The sequence below is a fragment of the Phyllopteryx taeniolatus genome, chromosome 10 (assembly GCF_024500385.1).
Source record: "Phyllopteryx taeniolatus isolate TA_2022b chromosome 10, UOR_Ptae_1.2, whole genome shotgun sequence".
Lineage (NCBI taxonomy): Eukaryota > Metazoa > Chordata > Actinopteri > Syngnathiformes > Syngnathidae > Phyllopteryx > Phyllopteryx taeniolatus.
In genome coordinates, this window is record NC_084511.1 from 25311599 (window position 1) to 25332903 (window position 21305).

At 40.3% G+C, this 21305-nt stretch overlaps 1 protein-coding gene across 4 annotated transcripts in view; it reads right to left on the minus strand.

Annotated features, from left to right (window-relative positions):
* The window catches only part of afg2a (AFG2 AAA ATPase homolog A), a 113630-nt gene that overhangs the window by 66584 nt on the left and 25741 nt on the right, over window positions 1-21305 (minus strand). For all 4 annotated transcript variants that reach the window (XM_061787725.1, XM_061787724.1, XM_061787727.1 and 1 more), the window contains 4 exons: window positions 19450-19659; window positions 16507-16560; window positions 15177-15256; window positions 11324-11450 (listed from right to left, as the gene is read on the minus strand). In XM_061787725.1, coding sequence (XP_061643709.1) covers window positions 11324-11450; window positions 15177-15256; window positions 16507-16560; window positions 19450-19659 — 471 coding nt within the window. The remainder of the gene's footprint in view (window positions 1-11323; window positions 11451-15176; window positions 15257-16506; window positions 16561-19449; window positions 19660-21305) is intronic.

Here is a 21305-nt window from a genome sequence, read left to right on the forward strand (position 1 = left end):
ACCAATCAGAGAACAAGTGGACCCACAAATTTCGTAGCGTCTGACGTAGTACCACAGAACTCATATAGGCTATGTAAAAGGGAATAGCCTCATTCCGGGACCAGGATGTAAGGTTGAATACTGGAGACTCATTTCTCCCATGGACAATTCCACTTTATCCCCTTTCAAATCCCCATGAAAGCCAGCATTTTCCTGTCGCTGTTCTGAGTGATTGGGGTCTAACTCGAGCCGCAAATTTCCCAGCTTCCGAGGTAGCATCACAGATGTAATCGAGATTGTTTGAAAGGGAGTAGGAGGATGCCGGGACCAGGTTGTGAGGTTTGACACCACACACTCACTTCTACGATGGGCACTAGACGAAGGTCGAAGTCAAACCAGGAACTTCCCGGCATCAGAGGTACTGTCACAAGTGATTTAGAGGCTACGTGAAACAGAGTAGCACAATGCTTCAACTGAAGTGTGAAGTTTATGATGGACAGTGAGCTGGACGGAGGGGCTTACTTGGGCCCTCTTAGTCGGACATGAAAAATGCCAGCTTTTACAGGCACTGTGACAACAACTTGGATTTTCATTGGAAGGAGGCATATTAAAAAAAATAAAAAATAAAAAAATAAAAACACGCAGCAGCAGTAATGTTCGTCTTTTTATCGAGGGGGGAAAAACATTAATACCCAACGCTAATAAAAATATAATCCTAAAACCAGATTCATTCCCACAATGCTATTCATACAACAGAATAAGAGCTTTGTGTTAAACTAAACAGGGCCAGATTTCAGACCAAGTAAATTTGTGAGTAAATTGTTCTTCATTATTTCAGTAGATATACCTTTTATTGTTTGTTAGTGCGCTCTTGAGTTAGATTTTTTCTGATGTGATTGTTGAAAAAAAAAAAAACAGACCGCAGATAACTTGAGTCGGTTTGTTTTTGCAGACTGCGGTGGTATTCATGGATCCACACGTAAACTGATCCTAATACAGCTCTTGAAGTTTGACACTTGCCGAGGGATCCTCCATGCTGAGACACACACACCTTCCCATAGATCATCCATATCCCATTACTTGCTCGCAAACACACACTGAGATTTATTTATTTTTTGTCACTGTAGCTTAACTTTCTTTACTGCATCCTGACAACATGACATCTTTGGAATACTCTTGTCAGAGCGCAGATGCTCGCGGTCGGTACTCAGAACATTGTGTTCTGTTCGGAGCAATGCTGAAAAATGTATTGACAACCCACCTCGCGTAGGACAGCGTGTTCCCTTTTTAATCCTTTAAGACACACGCCGTTAGAGATTCCTTCTCTCCTGGCTCATCACAAGGAGGATAAGACACAAGATACGAACGAGAAAATGGCAGAGGTGCGGGACTTGATTCATGGGACTTAACTCAATTTTACAACTTGGGACTTGCAGGTTAAGACCTGACTTGAAATTCGAAAGACCGAAAAGACGAGCGCTGTTAACAACCCTTCCAGATTTGAATTTGTAAGTATGTAAATTGGGGCTTCAAAATCGAGAAAAATCAAGCCGATGTCTCGGCTCCGGAATGCGGTTGTGGGCGTGTCAGCTAAATGCGTGGAAACCACGCCACGCTCAACTGTCAACTGTTAATCAAATAACACTTCTACAACCTGGGAAAAAATGGATACTACTTCATTCAAACTACATGTTTGAGCAGCGAAAATAGTTCCTCTACCAAAAGGCTGCACTGGCTGGTTTGTCGCGGTGCTTTTGCACCCCGTGACAGTGTGGCGCTCTTAAGCTGCCACGCCAGCGCGAAGCCTGGCCCAGACGCTGGCTGTCACGTGGGACTTGATTTTTTTTTTTTCCGCTTTCCGCCTTGTCCCCATGATGTGCGCGGACTCACGGCTGACAACGAGGCACTCTAAAGCCTTTGGCTGTCAAGTCAGACTCTTATCTATTTTTTCCCCTCGCTCCTCGCACTTACGTCTTTCTCTGGGTGACGTATGTGCACTTACGGCCAACAACGAGGTGCTCTAAGGCAGTCACGCCAGCGACTATTTTCGGGGTGTAGGCATAGCTAGCTAGCGAACTAAATGTCGTAATTGCGCTGGATAACCACTGATGTGAACAAAGGAGTTCTAGTTCTTCGACAGTGCGGGAGGGGCGACTCATGCCGGACGCCCCACTGGGTATCACTGGGCGCTGTTTTAGCCACGCCCCAAAAATGTGGAAAACTGAAACGGTGAAAAACGTTTTAATGCTATAGCGCCACAATTCAGCACTACATATTTCTCAGTTTACACATTTTCAGCAATTATTTTCAAACATGCATCACGTATTTAGAAAAAAAAATTATCTTTGATTTCACTTTACAGGATCTTGAAATGTACTAATTTTACAACTTGGAACTTTCTTGAAACTTGAAGGTCAAGACTTAAGACTTATTTTTTGACTTCCAACATATGTGACTTAGTCCCACCTCTAGAAAATGACCAGTTTTGCTTTAGGGCTGCTCCTGTCAAGTATATGTTCACGGTGGAGTTTTCCAACAAAACACAATTCAGAGAGCAAAAAGGCGGAGGATTCACGCCAGACGTTTCCGTGTGCATTCCTTTATGAAGTTAGCAATTAAGAGGAGTGTATGTTACATGCATACGTTACGCTCCGGGATATTTGGGTTTTGTGGAAGGCATTCCTCCAATATATGATTGACTTGACAAGGAAATACAGCTGACAAGGATTTAAGCAGTTGCTCCTAAATTCAAATTTCAACACTGGAAGGCAGTGACTACTGAGTGACATCACTGGAAATGATCCAATTCCACTTAATTGGTCTGAAAATTCTGATGTATTTACTACAAATTATGTATCTTTATCCATCTATGTATGCAAGCCACGTATACTGACAGGCAGCAAAATGAAATGCTCTTCCACGAGAGGGCAGAAGGTGCAATCAACCTGCCACATTGCCATTCAAAAAACAGAATAGTCGCTTTATTTATTTGTGTGCACGGAGTTGTCATGTTCATACTCAGTTTCTTAATGAGGTGCTTGAAAAGGCATTTTGAACATATAAAGGGGTAGTTATGTTTAAAAAATATGCTATACGGGAGGAGAAGCGGCTCATAAAATGGATGGATGGATGTTTTCAAGGCTATTTTCGAAAAATACATGTTCTTTATTGTTCTTAACTTCTGTTAAAGCTGGTCGCAACTGTGGGCACAACATTTGAGGATCACTGGCTTAAAGTATTAGAACACAGCAACTATCGGTAGTATTCGTTAGCTAGTCTATGGTGTTTTGCATTGTTTGTTTGCATTAGACTAAACGGACTGTTGCAAGATTGTTTTAAATACACAACGTGTAATTCGCTTTTTGTTTTGCGTTTAGTTTGAGAGGAAACTTCGACTGGCAGCGCGCAATAAACAGCTTGAAGACTCGGCTTTAAAAAGGTTGGTAATTGCTGGCTTTTGTTCTGAAAGCCGGCGTACTATCTGTATGTTTATGTGAAAGAACACACGAGTTTCTCCCTGGCCTCAAGGTGGTAAACGCCAATGATTAAGCCGTGGGATGCAAACCCGCGGAGCAGCAATCACCGACGTGTGCTTTGAATGCAAAGGAGGAAGTCAAAGCTCCACTTTTGCTAATATCTGAATATTTACCAAGCTGCCCACTAATTACACAGGGCTGCAATTTGAGCGTGATTGCAATTAACAAATGTCCACACTGGCTCGGAGGGGGGAAAATACTGGCAGATGTTCAGGCTGCTCAGAATGAATGCGCACCTTTATCGACGTGGAGCGCTTGTTTTAAAGTCCCGGCAGCACGCAGCCAACGTTGTGTTGAATTGAGGCCACGTGCTTGACATCAATGGAATAAACACCAAGGGGAAAAGTCAGTTTGATCCAAGAGATTTCAACAAAACCTGATTTGAATTTAGACTCGATCATAGTCAAACGTTTGGCGCGGACCCAAACAATGCGCACACACAGACAAGTTTGCAGAGCTTTGCATTTAAATATAGGGGGTAAAAAAAACTGCACTTAAATATGAATTGAATTCAAATGCAGTGCACATAAAAGTTGAATACAAATTGTAACGACATAAATGTTATAAAAAACAAACAGTTTTTACAGGTTAAATGCGATTAGATTGAAGGTAAACGTTGCATAAAGCAGCCCTTAAGCAAAACTCTCCCTTTGGGGGACACCCCATACCATACTTTGAGAAACACTGCTTTATTCGTTCAGAGGATAATGGCTTCTTTTCCAGAACAAAGTTGTAATGTTAGGAATAAAGTTGAATTTAGAGAAGAGAAAAAAACAAAAAAAGTTAGATTTGGTTGGGATAAAAACTCAATCTTATGAGAATAAAGTCAATTATTTTCAAATTTAATATTATAACGTCAGAACTTCATCTTGAAAAAATAATTTATTCTAATAACATAAGTGTTTCTCTAAATTATATTAATTTATTGGTTACTTTACAACTATTTTTTTACAATGGTCAATTTTTTAATTCCTATGGCATTTATCTATCGCTATCTAAGTGCAGTTCTTTCCCCATATACATATATATAGATATATATACATACATATATATAATATATATACATATATAATATATATATATATAATATATATATATATATATATATATATATATGTATATATATATACATATATATATGATATATATATATTATATATATAATATATTATATATATATAATATATTTATATATATATATATATATATATATATATATATATATATATATATATTCTTTCCATATTCATACATGGATATATTCTTTCTCTGCCGCGTTCTAATTTAGTGAGCTGTACCCCTGTAAGTTGCAATTGAGAGTTAGCGCCCTCTCCTGTGCAGAAACAACATTGCAGGGCATTTACTTTGCCTTTTGTGGTAAGTGATTCTATTTTTTTGGGTAGGGAGCGCTTCATAAAAGTTGTATAAATGGCTTATAAATTATTACTTTGTAACTCATTAACAAACAACAGACTGTAAAAGCAGTCCGCATTCTGGCATTATGGACAGCAGGTTGGATTCTTATCTTGAATTTAGTGAGTTTGTCTTTGAAGAGAGCGCGTTCCTTTGTATCAAGTCCACTTCCCTGGCTTCTGTTTGTCGACCTCAGCGATCTGATAAGAGCCCAGTTGGTCACTTGTGGTCCAGAACAACAAGAAAAACAACACCAAAAACATCTGTTAGTAATCTGCAGCACTTTAGCCTCCTGGTAGCAAGGCTCTTAAACAAATGGCCAATTCACTGAAACAATAAAGCAGCAAAGCTTTCCTTGGAGATGCAGCGAATATTTTGTGAGGGGGCAGGCAACCACTGAGCAGGACAGCTTGTTGTTAAGACGAGATACTAAATAACCATAGTGGTGCTAATTCTTCAACATAACCAAACCACCTACACAATCTTTTCATTGTGACTCACGATCTGGCAAGATACTGCCACACTTCTTTGCTTTAACCACCTTACCATTGTGAAGACTATTGGCTCACTATTTGGCATGCTTAACTATTTCAAAGCCTAACTGGAAATCCTAACACTGGCTTGAAAACATAATCCAAAACCCTACATGTGGCTGGGGGAAAAAAAATACTTTGAAACACGAACCTTATCTAACCTTGTCTTCGAATGAGCCCAATTTTAACAAACCTTGTCGCCTGTACGTTTAACTTATCAAAATCGCAAATAAACTAAAACTTATTCTCATGTAAACTAGTTTTTCCGCTTGAAGTTTTTGCAAGTCGGTTTGAGGAAGACAGACACCTTACACTTCTTTGCGCTTCCGACCGCGTCTACAAAGCCGCCGCATTCGTCGTATAATTCCAGCGAGGGAACCAAGCGACAAATCAAGCTACAAAATGGTTAATTGGCAACGCGGTCTTCAATTAAAACAAATCCCGGTGGAAAAGTGCATGCTTGAAATTCCCGCAGATCGGTTCAATATTTATTTTTGCTTTCTGCGCCAAAGAATGCACAACGCCGCAATCCTTTCCTGCGCCTGATTTCCAGCAGATGTGGAGTAAACAACAAGAAATGGCACATTTTGTTTTATTCCTCAGGAAGTGAGGGGAACGTGCTGTTCTACTCTGAGTCTCCCGATGTCAGTCGGGCTAGGATTCAGCTATATTAGTCACGCCATACATGGATGGCCCTCACAAGGTTGACAGAGTTGAACCTGGGGAAATTTGCCATCATGTCATTGGGTAATACAGTATGCATTGTCAGGGGCATGAATGCTAATATTTTCCATTGTGAGGATCAAAGAAGACTAAATGTAGGCTCACCATTTGGCAGACCGTTGCAAAGGGTTAGCTCATTGCAAACCGGAACCCAAAACCTAAACATTTCTTGAAAAACTAGTAACCAGTTTTGAAGGCCTTGAAACTCTGATTTAAAACCCTAACCCTTGTTTGAAACGCTAAATCAGGCTTTAAATCCCAACATGAAACCCTTATACTGTCTTGAAATCCTACTTTGAAAGCCCAACCCTGACTAAAAAGACTAACTTGAAATCCCAACCTGAAGCGAATGGAACTCCTTCGCTAATCACATGAGCTTGTTGTCATAATTAAAAACAATGGACGTCACTCTTAGTACAACTCCAATTCCAATGACGTTGGGACGTTGTGTTAAAGATAAATAAAAACAGAATACAATGATTTGCAAATCATGTTCAACCTATATTTAATTGAATACACTACAAAGACAAGCTATTTAATGTTCAAACTGATCAACTGTATTGTTTTGAGCAAATAATCATTAACTTAGAATTTTATGGCTGCAATACGTTCCAAAAAAGCTGGGACAGGTGGCAAAAAAGACTGAGAAAGTTGAGGAATGCTCATCAAACAGCTGTTTGGAACATCCCACAGGTGCACAGGCTCATTGGGAACAGGTGGGTGCCATGATTGGGTAGAAAAGGAGCTCGCCTGAATTGCTCAGTCATTCACAAGCAAAGATGGGGCGAGGGTCACCTCTTTGGGAACAAGTGCGTGAGAAAATAGTCCAACAGTTTAAGGACAATGTTCCTCAATGTACAATTGTAAGGAATTTCGGGATTTCATCATCTACGGTCCATAATATCATCAAAAGCTTCAGAGAATCTGGAGAAATCACTGCATGTAAGCGGCAAGGCCGAAAACCAACATTGAATGCCCGTGACATTCGATCCCTTAGGCGGCACTGCATCAAAAACCGACATCAATGTGTAAAGGATATCACCACATGGGCTCAGGAACACTTCAGAAAACCAATGTCAATAAATACAGTTCGGCGCTACATCCGTAAGTGCAACTTGAAACTCTACTATGCAAAGCAAAAGCCATTTATCAACACCACCCAGAAACGCTGCCGGCTTCTCTGGGCCCGACATCAAAGATTGACTGATGAAAAGTGGAAAAGTGTTCTGTGGTCCGACGAGTCCACATTTCAAATTGTTTTTGGAAATTGTGGACATCGTGTCCTCCGGGCCAAAGAGGAAAAGAACCGTCCGGACCGTTATGGATGCAAAGTTCAAAAGCTAACATCTGCGATCGTATGGGGCTGTGTTATGCCAATGGCATGTGTAACTTACACATCTGTGAAGGCACAATTCATGCTGAAAGGTACATACAGGTTTTGGAGAAGCATATGCTGCCATCCAAGCAACGTCTTTTTCATGGACGCCCCTGCTTATTTACTAGCGGGTACTAGACTGGCCTGTCTGCAGTCCAGACCTGTCTCCCATTGAAAATGTGTGGCGCATTATGAAGCGGAAAATAGAACAACTGAGACCCCGGACTCTTGAACGGCTGAAACTGTACATCAAGCAAGAATGGGAAAGAATTCCACCTACAAAGCTTCAACAATTAGTGTCCTCAGTTCCCAAACATTTATTGAATGTTGTTAAAAGAAAAGGTGATGTAACACAGTGGTAAACATGACCCTGTCCCAGTTTTTTTGGAACATGTTGCTGCCATAAAATTCTAAGTTAATGATTATTTGCTAAAAAACAATAAAGTTTGAACATTAAATATCTTGTCTTTGTAGTGTATTGAATTAAATATAGGTTGAACATGATTTGCAAATCATGGTATTCTGTTTTTATTTATGTCCAACACAACGTCCCAACTTCATTGGAATTGGGGTTGTAAATCTCCTGCAGGGATGCTTGAGTGATGGACAACAGGTCCGCTCCCTCCCCACTGGAATCAATGCACTTTCACTCCACTTGTTTCCACATCCTGCCCCCGCCCCCCACCACTCAAACAGCTGAGGCACCCTAGGAGCCTCCTCTTCACCACCAACAGCTGACAATGACTGCATTGACATCCAGCATCCCCTATTCACCCCCACCATCATTTCCTGCCATTTGCATTGGAATGACCACCCGTGTCTGCTGTGGTGAAGGTGGGCAGGGAGGTGAAACCATCAGGGGATGCCAGGGGTAGTTGTTGCTGGGGGGTTTGGGGGGGTGTACGCCAAGGGTTAGGTAGTGTGTTCCACATCTACATGACTCGACACTGCATCAGTTAACATTCATTTCATAAAGATCTGTCTTACGTTGACAGTTTTCCACCGCAGTATAAGTGACTGCGAGCCCATTTATGAGCAATACACTCACACTCAGTTGGGAGGGGGGTCGGGCGGGGGGGGGTCCTAATGTGATTTCTCAGCTGCCAGGGAGACCACTTCCAGAGAGGCCCACTTGTGGAGGGGAGAAGCATGGGGCTAACCATCTGTCCAAGCCAGCAACAAAAAGTCTGACTGACCTCCCCTCCCTAACAGAGTCCCCCCCCCTACATCTTCGCAAATTGAAACTGGGTGTTTCTCAGTTTGAAGGCTACAAAAGGAGTTGGAAATGAGCGAACAGCCGCTTGCCAAGAAAAAGGAAGCTGCTGTCACGCCGCCACTGTGGTGATGGATCCATTCTGTATACAAGAAACAAACCAGGGTTGGCGTGGACTTAAAGTCAACCACTACAGTATTTCCATGATGGTCGTTCCTCAATAAATCCCGCCCAAGAAATGTCTTGTAAATTTGACACATCACAGATAACCCTATCCAATTTGAATGCCCCCTCCCAAAAAAAAAAAAAAAAAAATCACTAAGTACTGTGTACAGTAATCCCTCGCTATCCCTCGATTTATTATTATTTTGTTTTTAAATATTTCAATGTAGTCCAGATTCTCACCTGCACAACTCTGATACAGTTAATTTTATTGGCTATATAATTTGAATGTGGCAGCAATGACTCACACAAAGTCAATTGGTCCTTTATTCTTAGCAGAAAAAGAAACTTTACAGAGTGATTTCAACTCATACATTTGGCAAGTCACCAAATTGCTTGAGGATACAATGAACACGAGCAGAAAGCCACGAAGGTGCTCATGTTCTTATGTAACGGGAGAGGGACGACTCATGCGCATGTGTCACTGGACATCATTTCCGCCATGCCACAAAAAAATCCAGAAAAGTCAAATGGTGACAAAAAAAAAAAATGCTTTGTCTCCGCACATGTTTAGCACTCATCATCAAACGTATAATGTATTTTGAAACAAATCTCTTGAGTTGACTGTACAGGGTCTTTGAGACAAAAGTACGCCTGCCTAAAATAGACGCCACACTTTTTCCAGTCAGAAAACAAACTGGTCGTAACCTTTGGAAGGTCTGAGGAAGTCCGACTACCCCAACATAAACTAGACACAAAGATTCGAGCTTGGCAGCTGTGAAAACCACTTGACCAATGAGCTGCTTGCATTCAGAAGGCTATTTCTTTTTCTATTTGCCAATGAAATGCTTCCTTCCATCATCCATGCAAATGTATTTGCGATGGCTCCGAGCCTTTTGCCCTTTACGAATCACCAGGACATTCTCCTCCCTGTGTACCTTTGAAAAGGCCCAGACGCGTACTTTGATCAGCACTCAGGAAATTTCCTCAGGCCAGAGATGGGCGGATAAGAGAGCAAAGAAAGCTTTTTGTGGACGGGGGGTAGAGGCAGGAGATAAAAGGAAGACGAATAGAGGAACGTGGAGATGTGCCTTTCACAGGGGTCACCAATGACAAGAAGGAGCAGTCCTAACTAATCATCTTCAAGTGACGATATCATAAGAAGAAGAGTTCATAAGAACAGATGCCGGAAACAACCTTGTGGACCGCTTGTACTCTTCACTTATATAACAACACTCCTCTCTGTGAAGAGAAATAGTTCCTAGACATTGTGCAATAATGCTACACATTTTACATATCGTCGATGTTGGGCAGAAACCTTGTGTCCAAAAAATGGTCAATTTTATATTTTTTCCAAAAATCGATACTATTGCTCTGTCTCCACGTCGTCCCTTATTTTTGATTAATATAAACAATGTTCAGTGTTGAAAATGGCTTAAAAACAAATGTATTAACTCTTTTAAACTGTCTGAGAAGTGTTGTAAAACTCTTCCTTCACTCCGCGGGAGCCGTTCGAGATTGTTGTCGCCTCAAGATTGAAAATCTGGATTTTCTTTAGACAATAATGAGTGAAAATAGTTATTAACGAACGTCCTCTACAATGTAATATTATTATTATCCATTTTTATATCTCTCAATTTGTACTCGTTGCTCAAATAGATATTACTAGCCCATGAACATTATGGTTATTGTATGTCAGATTTGGGCAATAGAACTATTATGCATACATAGGCAGATACAGTTTCATACATTGTACATATTGGGTGAATTATAATTCAGCAATATGCCATTATATATCAGTCATCTATCAGAGTTTTGTATGAACTCTTCAAATATTAGCTTTTACACATTTATTCAATGATATATTTTAGATTCAAAGATTTATATGCAAGTATATTTTTTACAATAAAATTAGCTATCTATGCTAAACCCATTTTTAATTTTAAGGCTGAGATTGCTGGTAGAGTGCTGACTAAAGGGTTTAATAATTTGAGCATTTTATGATTTTTATTTTTAATCAGTTTTCAAACATTTCAAAATATATATATATATATATTTTCACTTTGTCACAATGGGGTATTTATTGTGTGTCAAAATATCATGGATTTTTAACAATTTATTCCATTTTGAAATGCCACCTGTCACATTAATGGTGAATATTTTCTCATGTGAGCCAAATAAAGTAAAAGAAATGTGCTGTTGTATTTATCCGCAGCAAAAAAAAAAAAAAAAAAAAAAAAAAAAAAGCAATGGCTTTTTTTCAAATGGAGAGTGAAAAGAGGCACCTTTAACCTCATCAATCACGTATAACTGGCGGTAGGAGGAGACAAAGAGGGACGCGGGGGTCCTTATCAATCACGGACCAAAGGGGAGCCTGGCGTGTGTTTACCTTATCGATCATGTCCGGCCTGTTGGTGGCGGCCAGTACGGTGACGTCGCCGAGCTGCTCGATGCCGTCCATCTCTGTCAGGAGCTGCGCCAGGACCCTGTCGCCCACGCCGCCCGATCCAGAAGAGCTGGAGTGGGAATAATGGCGAACATGGGGGGAAAATTAGAGTCAATGATGGGATTTGATGAATGATGGATGTGAGGTGGGGGAAAATAAACACAATGTGAAGCAGTGGTGGGAAGTAACCAAGTACAATGCTGTGTTACTGTACTTAAGGACATTTTTGTAGACATATGTATTTAACTTGGGTATTTATTTTTCCAACGATCATTTATTTACATATAAAAACAGATTCTTTCTTCTACTTTGTCAAGAAAAGGCTTGTTACCTTTTTCAAACTCCAGAAATGATTTTTGATGTACTTTTTTATTGTTCCCTTTTTCAAACTCCAGAAATAATTTTTGAATACCTTTTTGTCATATCATTACATTTTGTTATTATTTTTCATTTAGTGTTTTTAATTTTAAAAATACATTTCTAATTTATGTGGTGGCATGATGTCTGACTGGTTAGCACGGACGCCTCACAGTTCAGAGGTTGTGGGTTCAAATGGAGGGATATTTAATTTGTGCATGGTTTTCATTTTTAATATATTATTTTGTTATGTTAGAGTTTTCTTCTCCCCCCCCCCCCCCCCAAAATGACAAACTTATATATGACAAATGTGATCAGGGAAAATGAGCAGACAGTGAAGCAGTGGTGGAAAGTAACCAAGAATCAATACTTTGTTACTGTTCTTAAGTAGAATTTTCAGGTACAGTGGATATGAAAAGTCTCCACAACCCTGTTCAAATGCCAGGTTTTTGTGACATGTCAGGAAAATCATACTAGAACATCTCAGAAGCACTTTAAATGGTAGCAGATGTGTGCTGACTCCCACTGAATAGGAGTTTGAATGTGAGGTCAATTCTGAACAGTCACATCCTCACTTAATAAGCGGTTGTAAACATTTGTACAACCACATTATCTCAGCTTAAGTTTTTTTCCCCCCAATAAAGTTTTGCATGTTATATACTGCAGATCACGGGTATTGTATATAATGAGAGTAAAAATTGATTTGCACATTTCACTTTTGTACTTTGTAGTAGATTTCAGATTTGTACTTTTTTGAAATGTTAATTAAGGACTTGAATCGGTGCATCTCCTTTTACCAGAGTCTGTTTCACAGCCGATCTGTGCTTGTACTTAAGTACAGCGGGTGAGTACCTTCGCCCCCTCTGAAGTGAAGTGATGGAGTAGGTTAGAAGAAGAAGTAAACACGGGTTGAAACAACAAATGTGCCCAGAAAAGACACGTTTGATGGATGGATGGTTCACCGGGCAACTTCCCTGCAAGAGGAAGTGACATCCATCACTTCTAATTGCTAATATTCATCTTGTAAAACTCACACTGCTCATTTGAAAGCATTCGTTTGTGCTCTATTAACAGCTTCTTTCATAGGTAAAAGGGGAAAAGAAATCCGTTGGCAGCAAAAGTTAGCCACACTGTCAATGATGTCATCAAAAGGTACCAGAACACAGATGCCTATTGCAACATTTTTATTTCTAGACTTTTGCAGCTTGGTGAGAGTCAAATAGATCCCTCTTAAAATAGGATTTTATCTTTTTAATTATTTTGTATAGAAAATAATGATCTTTTTTCAGTTAGCTTTCATTGTTTTCATTTTTAATATAATTTAATGCAGTTATTTTTTATTTATATTCCAAAGTGCAAGAATTTCCATTTTGATTTTAAACCCTTTTTGTATTTCGGATTGTTTTTTAATACATTTATGATGTATATCATTTTGTATTCCATTTTGAATATTGCATTTGTTGTTATTTCAGATTATTTTAATGAATATTTCTTTCATATTTAATTTTTTAAAGCTGTAATTCTAGATTTTTGTTCCATAAAAATATATTTGTCTACGTATTGTGGATTTTAAGTGTAACATATTATTTAATTTATTTATTTATAATCATTTCTATTTCAAAACATGTTTATCTTCTTTTTTAAACATATGTATATTTTTTTTTTGTCTTGGATTCTTGCTCATATGTATTCTTTTATTTTTTTAAATATTTATGCTTTCTTATGACAAATTTTCCTTTTTAAATTGCTTTTTAATTTTGTGCTTTTTAAAAATATTTCAGTCAAATAGATTGCTACTTTACAATATGACTTATTAACAAAGGTGTATATAGAAAAATAGGTCTTTTCAAATTACATATGAACTTTATCATTTTATTTCCGTCTGATCATGTATTTGATTTTATAATATATATATATATATATTTTTATTATCTATAATGATTATTTTTTTATATATATATTAGCATACGCAGGTGATACATACTGATACCATTCAAATCAAATAAACAATACTCGCTTCACTTCTCACTGATTTGTGCAATGTTTGACACCTTTGTCTCATGTTGTCTGGGTGTTTTTACATTCCCCTTAGCCCCATCTGGCCCGCCTTGCTCATTTCATTCCACGAGTTTGGACTCGTGGTAGTTCAGCTGACAGATTTACAGGTGCTTCTCATCTTTTTACATGTCAGTGTGGGGGGAATGGACGCACACGCGCCACGAGGCAGACAGGCGGTCCGCCTGTGTCAACAGTTTTGAAAATCCCAGGGAGGGGCCGCATGAGCCACTTTATTGATAAAACATGGCAGGAAATGCGCACGAATAAATAACCTTGGCAGATGGAGGCTAAGTCAGTTCTTTAACAGTGACAGGCTTTAAGGTGGTCAGCTGTCTTTCCATTATTTATACTCCGCATCTATCTAGGTACTCTATGTACTCCTTATCGATCTATAGTAAATCGTGTCAGGGGTTGCCTTCAGGGACCTTCTGAAATCATAGATTTGTGCACAAAACGTGTCTATTGTTCCAAAATATCCATACGTGTTTCTTTCATGACTATTATTTGATGTGGACATCTAACCTTCAATTTTCCGTCCAAAACAAAAAACAGGTACACTGTGTCAGCAGTAACAAATTAACAATTCAAGTCATAAGGTGCAAGGTGCATAAGAAAAAGAAACTACACGTTACAAGTAAGCAATATAAAGGCGCTGATCCAATTAAGAAAAGAAAGGAAAAAAACGGAGTGAAGTGCCAATGCCACCGTGTCGTCCACTGATCTATTGGAGTGGAAGGCAAACTGAAAGGGGTCCACTGTGTCGGGAATTTGATGCGAGTTCTTATTAAGACCAAGTTTTCCAGACACCTTATGGCAGCCGGTGAGAGTGTCACAGGTCTGAGATCGTTCATTGTTGTTGTTTGTTTTTCTTGGGGACCATATGGCCCGAGGCCTGGTACCACTGACGTACCAAAAGGCAGTCGGACGGACGATCAGACGGACGGACAAACACTTTAAAGGGAAGTTAACCGTCGAAAATGAAAAGCAAACTACATCAGTATAAAGTGCGGTAACCCACAAACTTGGTACAAGTACTTGGTACGACTGCCTGATGGTTATTTTCTACTTCTTGAGCCACATCCACGCTGCATATTTGGCCTCCCCCCCCCCACCACCTCCATCTGCCAGGGACGGGGGACAATGAAGCGTTTATGTCCTTCCATCCAGCCAACCCCCGCCAACTGCCCCCGCCATCCTATTTCCTCTACGTGACAGATGTGCCATCCCATTAAAGAAAAAGTGTCCTGTGTGTCTGAGAGGCCACAAAGAGGATGCCAATGAGACATAGCATTTGTCTCGGCCCAGACAATGAATAAGCAGTCTGTTGACTCAGAGGTGAACAATAGTGTACCCATTATCATTATTAATAACGCACAGTTACCTTCCTCTTTCGCTGGCCAGTGCGTCAATCTCGTCAAAGAAGACTACGGACGGAGCGACGGCTCTGGCCTTCCGAAACACCTGTGAGGCCGGCCACAATGGGAGAGGAGAGGAGAGGAGGAAAAGAGGATTTTAAAATAGCCGGTTAAGGGAGATGGTCCTCAGCTGGCAGCGAGCGTAAACAGGAAATGCAGTGCTCGATGGCGTCATAATGTGCGTATGAGCACATCTGACATAAAGCTCTAAAAATAATGAGAGGATGAACAGCAACACGGCTCACGTTTACAAGAATCCCTTGCGAGGAATTGCCTGTTTTCAAAGTTTAAATGCCCCATGCCACACTTTGATGTCCTTTTATCGGAAATGCCCAGGACGCCCTTTTTTCAAGCGATTCTAATTGGTCTAAAACATCTGGCAGATGAGACAGTGGGATATCTCATTATTATTTGATAGGTAAATCAGCTTTGCTCTGATTGGATCGTGGTTCTCCTTAATTTGAATATGGAAAACAGTTTTGGGACACGGTCGTGAGACTGGATTAGTTTTACCCAACTGATGACCTGACCGCAAAAATAATCTTGATAGGGGATACCGATAGCAACTTCTAGCTGCAGATGCTACATTAACTGTTCATGCTTGCCCTATCGAAATGTGCTGGTGATGTGATTTTGTTAACTATTACTTTTACAATATGATTTCCTTTGATGGCACAACTCCAGGTTTTGCGTAGTTTACAAAGTCGTCCTCCATGAAATGTGCTGAACGCAGCACAACTTTGGTTCCGAAATGCCTGGGAATTTCTCCCAAAATAAATTGAAGTCATTTATTCCTCAATTCCTCTGAGGTTGGCAGGTGATGTAAAGTACAAGTTTTAGCATGGCATAATACGCCGGTGGCGTATCATATCATTTTAAATACAGTTTACAAAATGACCCTTTAAAAAGAAAGAACAGAGGCACCAGAAGTGCACGTCCATGTACACATGCGATGAAGACTCTCCGTAACTTAGCTAAGTTAGCTCCTCCCCGACATGCAACGATTTTAGTCTCTCTGTCGAGATGTATCACTTCAACATACACATCTCACAAAAAGTTAGGAATATATGGATCTCAGACGAAATTTCAGAATGAGCCTAAAATGCACCATAACCTTTGAATGGCCAACTGGTTAATGTTTCAGTACTTTTTGCACAATGCACAGTTCTCTACCAAGAAGTTGAACAGGAAAATTCCCAACAGGTTGTTTGGTCCATGAAAATAGTCCACTTCTATGAAATTTTGCAACTCTTCAAGTCTCTACAGGTCTGATGGAAAAGTACAAACAGGACTTACGTCTCTCACAGCTCTTTCAGACTCGCCAACGTACTTGCTCAGCAATTCAGGACCCTGAAAAGTCATCAGTGGTAGATGTTAGCAAAACGTTTCATAGATTAGTTGACTTCACTTTCACAGACCTCTGTTTCTGCCTGAGTGCAAGCGCAAAAAGCAAACGTAACAGTCTACATCTTCACTACGTGTTCTTTCTTGTCAACCATCATAAATGGACGGACTCCAATGTGCACCATTCGCTACTTTAAGTCTCGGAAGTGGTTACAATATACTGTTTATCCACTTTTAAATCGATACAAATTAATTCCCAAGACTCACGTCGACATTTCTTGCTTGGCTTTGATTTAAGTAAATAAATGTCCACTTAGTCCCCCTGGGGACAACTTCCTCCCTCTGAGGTTCACCCTTTCAACACCTCTTGGGCGACACAGAAGAGGACACTTCAAGTCGCAGCCTTCGTGTCTGCTGAAGTTAAGTGTGCATGCTGACTCATTCATCCCTGGTTCCTCTCGGTGGCTGAGGCAAGCACCATACGTGGTGACGGACGTCCGAGAGATACGAGCTGAGAGAGAGAGGGACTGTCTGTATGTTTGTGTGTGTGTGTGTGTGTGTGTTTATGAAGCAGCTCGGAGAGATACAGAGGGGTGAGACCATTTAGAGATTTTGAAGACAAATCAGAAAAATAATCTATAAATGAACTCTCACGCCCGCCGCACACCGCTCGATGTGGCTGAACCCGACCGGACTGAACCACTGAGGAGAAAAAAGAAAAAAAAAAAAAAAAAAAAGATAGTTGGCGACTCACACCCGCACATTGAGCGATAGGATATAGTGACGCCCTTCACGGCGAGTCTGTAAAGGCTTTTGAGTCAGCACATACATACAGTATACATTCATACATATTGTACTTTATCGCATTTATTAAACCATAAACATTTTGAGTGTTCGTTAAGGAAGAAGCGAGTTGCTTCGGAGAGAGGACGTGGTTGAGAATGGAGTAGAGTGGGGATAAAATAAATGGCTCAGCTCACTTCCATTCACTTGAGTGTAACCGGCACGGTACATACTGTCGCGTACATTTTGGCTAAAAGACTGCAAGCTTGGCTGTGTCATCCACAGGTAGGTCCATATGAAATTTAAAAAACTGAAGTATTGTTGTAAAGCACAGTAGTGTATATGTATCCTTTACATACCGTAAATATCACGGTATGTAAAGGATACATATGTACCGTACATATTCGCTGTAATCTGCCACGTTGCTTCATTGCGCAACTGCGATTCAAATTTTGAATCATGGCAAAACCAGTGGCCGAGTCATCTGCCACTCATGAAACACTGTGCAAGAATCAGTTCAGAAATGTGGAAGGATGAGTTAAATTTGTAAGATTTCTGCATTGGAATAATTACAATGTGGGAATTTGGGCAATGTGGAATTTAAAAAATATATTTACCCAGATATACTAAATGCGCTTAACTGTTTAAAGTTGGAATGGTTTGAATCGGTTGAACAAGTTGTGAAATATGGAAGGATGAGTTCAATTAGGAATACATCCCCATTCATTAAATTTTTTTTTTGGGGGGGGGGGGGGGGGGGGTCCTCATTGGAGCTGCTCCTTCTTTCAGAATCCTGTGTTGTGAAAAATCCACAAAAAAACCCTAAGAAAAAAACAAAACAAAAAAAAGCCATACAAACAATAAAACTCGATTTTTTCGTACTGTTCAAAAATTGGAACAGTCTTCGCATATAAATAGAAAATAAATAAACCCTGCTAAACAAACTAAAAACGGACTTCAGCTGTACGTTTTTACCTCAGTCAAGACTTTTTTTAGCTGCTTAATTAGCATAAGCATTTCCGCATGCAGCCGCGGCTTCCCGTCTCACATGGCAACCGCTTTGAAAGACAATCACTGATCAACAACACGACAATCTTGCCCATCCATCTCTGTCTGTGAACGAATGAAGGCAGGGAGGGAGGCCGGGGTGACAGTGGTTGGTGGGGGGGGGAGTTCAGAGGTGATGAATGAAAATGAACAAACATGGGTTCAAGGGTCACACAACGAAGCTCTTTGCACAGGAAATGGGGCAATGAGACATCCCTCCCGGGGTCATCGGGGGGAAACATCTTCTCTAGGAAGTTGACGGACACGTTAAGACCGTGTAGTGGATATTGTTTGATGAATGAATTATTGGGTTAAATACATGAATTCATAATTATTAGGGATAGACTGTCGGCCAGAGTGCATTCGGGTAAATCAGGTTCTTTAGAACAAGATGACAAACTTTGTCAAACTTAATTGAAAATTCCTAGTTCTGTAATTTAAAGGAAAAATACGATATTGGGAGATGTATCATATATATCAGAGTATACAATGACCTCAATATTGGGATATAAAGATTTTTCCATATCGCACAGCTCTAACCTACACTGTGTGAAAATTTCCGGGAGTTAATAGAGAAGGAAATCACAACGGGTTCTTTGCAGTTTGCGACCATGACTGACCCATGGGGCAGCAAAGAAATTGACCCGTACCTGTCCTTCAATAATTGTCTATATTGACGGGGATTTTCAAATGAAAAGTCGGTGCTTGAAGCCTAACGTTATTGCCTCGTCTGTATAAACTGCAATTGCTTCCTCTGAGTGGTTATCTACAGACTACGTGTTCGTCAAGTTTGGAGACAATCAGATGAATATTGAAAACAAATTACAGATTTTTGGTTTGGTGTATTTGACCTTGTAGTGACCATGATGTTTGACCTCGACCTTGATGCTTGGGTCTGTGAAAAGCTATGAAACCTAAGAACCCATATGATGAATGTCAAAGGTTTGCATGCCTATATGTGACCGTGAACGAATGAACAGCAAACAGTCACAGCAACTTTTCATGCCTTGTTTGCACTTTTGGCAAGATTAGGAACCGACAGATAATAAAGAGAGAGAAACTGACTTTAATGGCCAGGAAGTTGAGGCCGCTTTCGTTCGCCAGGGCCTTGGCGATCATGGTCTTGGAGCAGCCCGGCGGTCCGTACAGCAACACCCCCTTGGGTGGCTGGATGCCCATGCGGGTGAACGCCTCTGGGTGCCTCAGGGGCCACTCCACGGCCTGCTTCAGTTTCAGCTTCACGTCCTCCATGCCGCCGACATCTGCCCAGCGGACCTGGATAGGGGTGAGCTTAGCTTAGTGATGTTGGCGAAGTGTCTTAAAAAGCAAGAAATACGATGTACAGTGATGCCTTAAGGTACAAGTGACCTGAATTTTTCGAGATACGAGCCGTTGTTTGGCCATTTGTTTTTTATTTAACTTGTGGGTGCAAACTTGAAATACAAACCCTGTATGGTGGCAGTGACTCAATTCTAAGGTGCGCAAACCAGAAGGAGCAGCACAATGCCCATTGAAATGAAGGATAAAATGCGGCGACAATTTTAATTCTTTACATTGTATTTACTTGCAGTATGTCATTAATGTATGTTTTTATAAAGTTCAATAGAGTGCTATTTTTCTTGGTCACAGAACAAATTAAACTTGTATTTCAAGTCACCACCATATATAGAACGATGCAAAATCCTCCACAAACCAGACACAAAATGATTGCATGCAGAAGTCAGTCTCATTGAAGACCTCTTCGACAAAGCGAATGGTGATAAATTGTTCCGGATGGACAAAAGCGTTTGAAGCATTAAAAGAATATTTGGAAAGACGCGCGGAACTGAAAATTCCGGTTGAATTATGAGACAATGTGAAAGTCAGCCAACGGGCGCTTGTCGAAACGAGGGCGGGAGGCCAGCGTCTTCCCGCACTAACGCTTCGACGCGCAATCCATTCTACTCTTCACGTCTTCAAATCTACACCACGGTGCACTTGTAACCCATTCGTCCATTCTGATTCAAATCAGCGTGCATTCTTGTATGGTTAACATAACCTCTCACCATCTGCCTTCATTCACGTTGAATGGCTTTCTGAAACTGGCCCGTTTAAAAAAGAAAAAAACCCAACTATGAACATGCTAGAGTACTGCCAAAACCAGTTTCCACTGATGGAAAACAAAAAGAAGAATGCTCCTGGCAAAACGCTTATATCTTCCACCTGTTTCCCAGATGGGGGAAAACTTATCTGTTTCCAAAGTCATAAATGCTTGAGGGGAAAGCGATTACGAGCGAGCCAGGAACAGAAAAGCAGAGCAGCAGAAAGTGTGCAATAGCGATCCGAACAGTGCTTGTTTATGCAAAAACAAGGTATGTTACCTCAGAATTTACGATTGGATGGTGATCCGTTGTTCCGTAACATAGGTTGTAAGTATAAACCGTAAATATACCACAAACTTTCACCTAAAACACTTTAATATCACTTCAAACTAATCTTTCAACATTACCCTTAAAAAATGGCTTACATATGATTTGAGCTCTAAAAAAGAAAAAAAAAAATGCACCTGAAGTGCACCTCAACATGCGGTGACGACAGTATGCAACTTCCACTTAAAACCCAGGCAAAACTTACATTTTTACATAACCACAATAAATCCTATTCAAAATCATGCTAAATGGGAGTCAGCACACACCTGCCACCACTTAAAGTGCATCTGATGAACCCCAAATAAAGGTCCGATGTTCAAGTAGGCTTTTCCTGACATTTCTTTGCACAGAGATGTTAGTCTCTTCGTCAAGACGTGTCACTTCAACATACAGTAGTGCTTTGAGATGTGAGTTGAGTTCATTCCGTGGCAACACTCTTATCACAAAACACCTTGCCCTATTGAAATGAAATGCAATGAATCCATCCTAGTCCCTCCAAACAACACCCACATT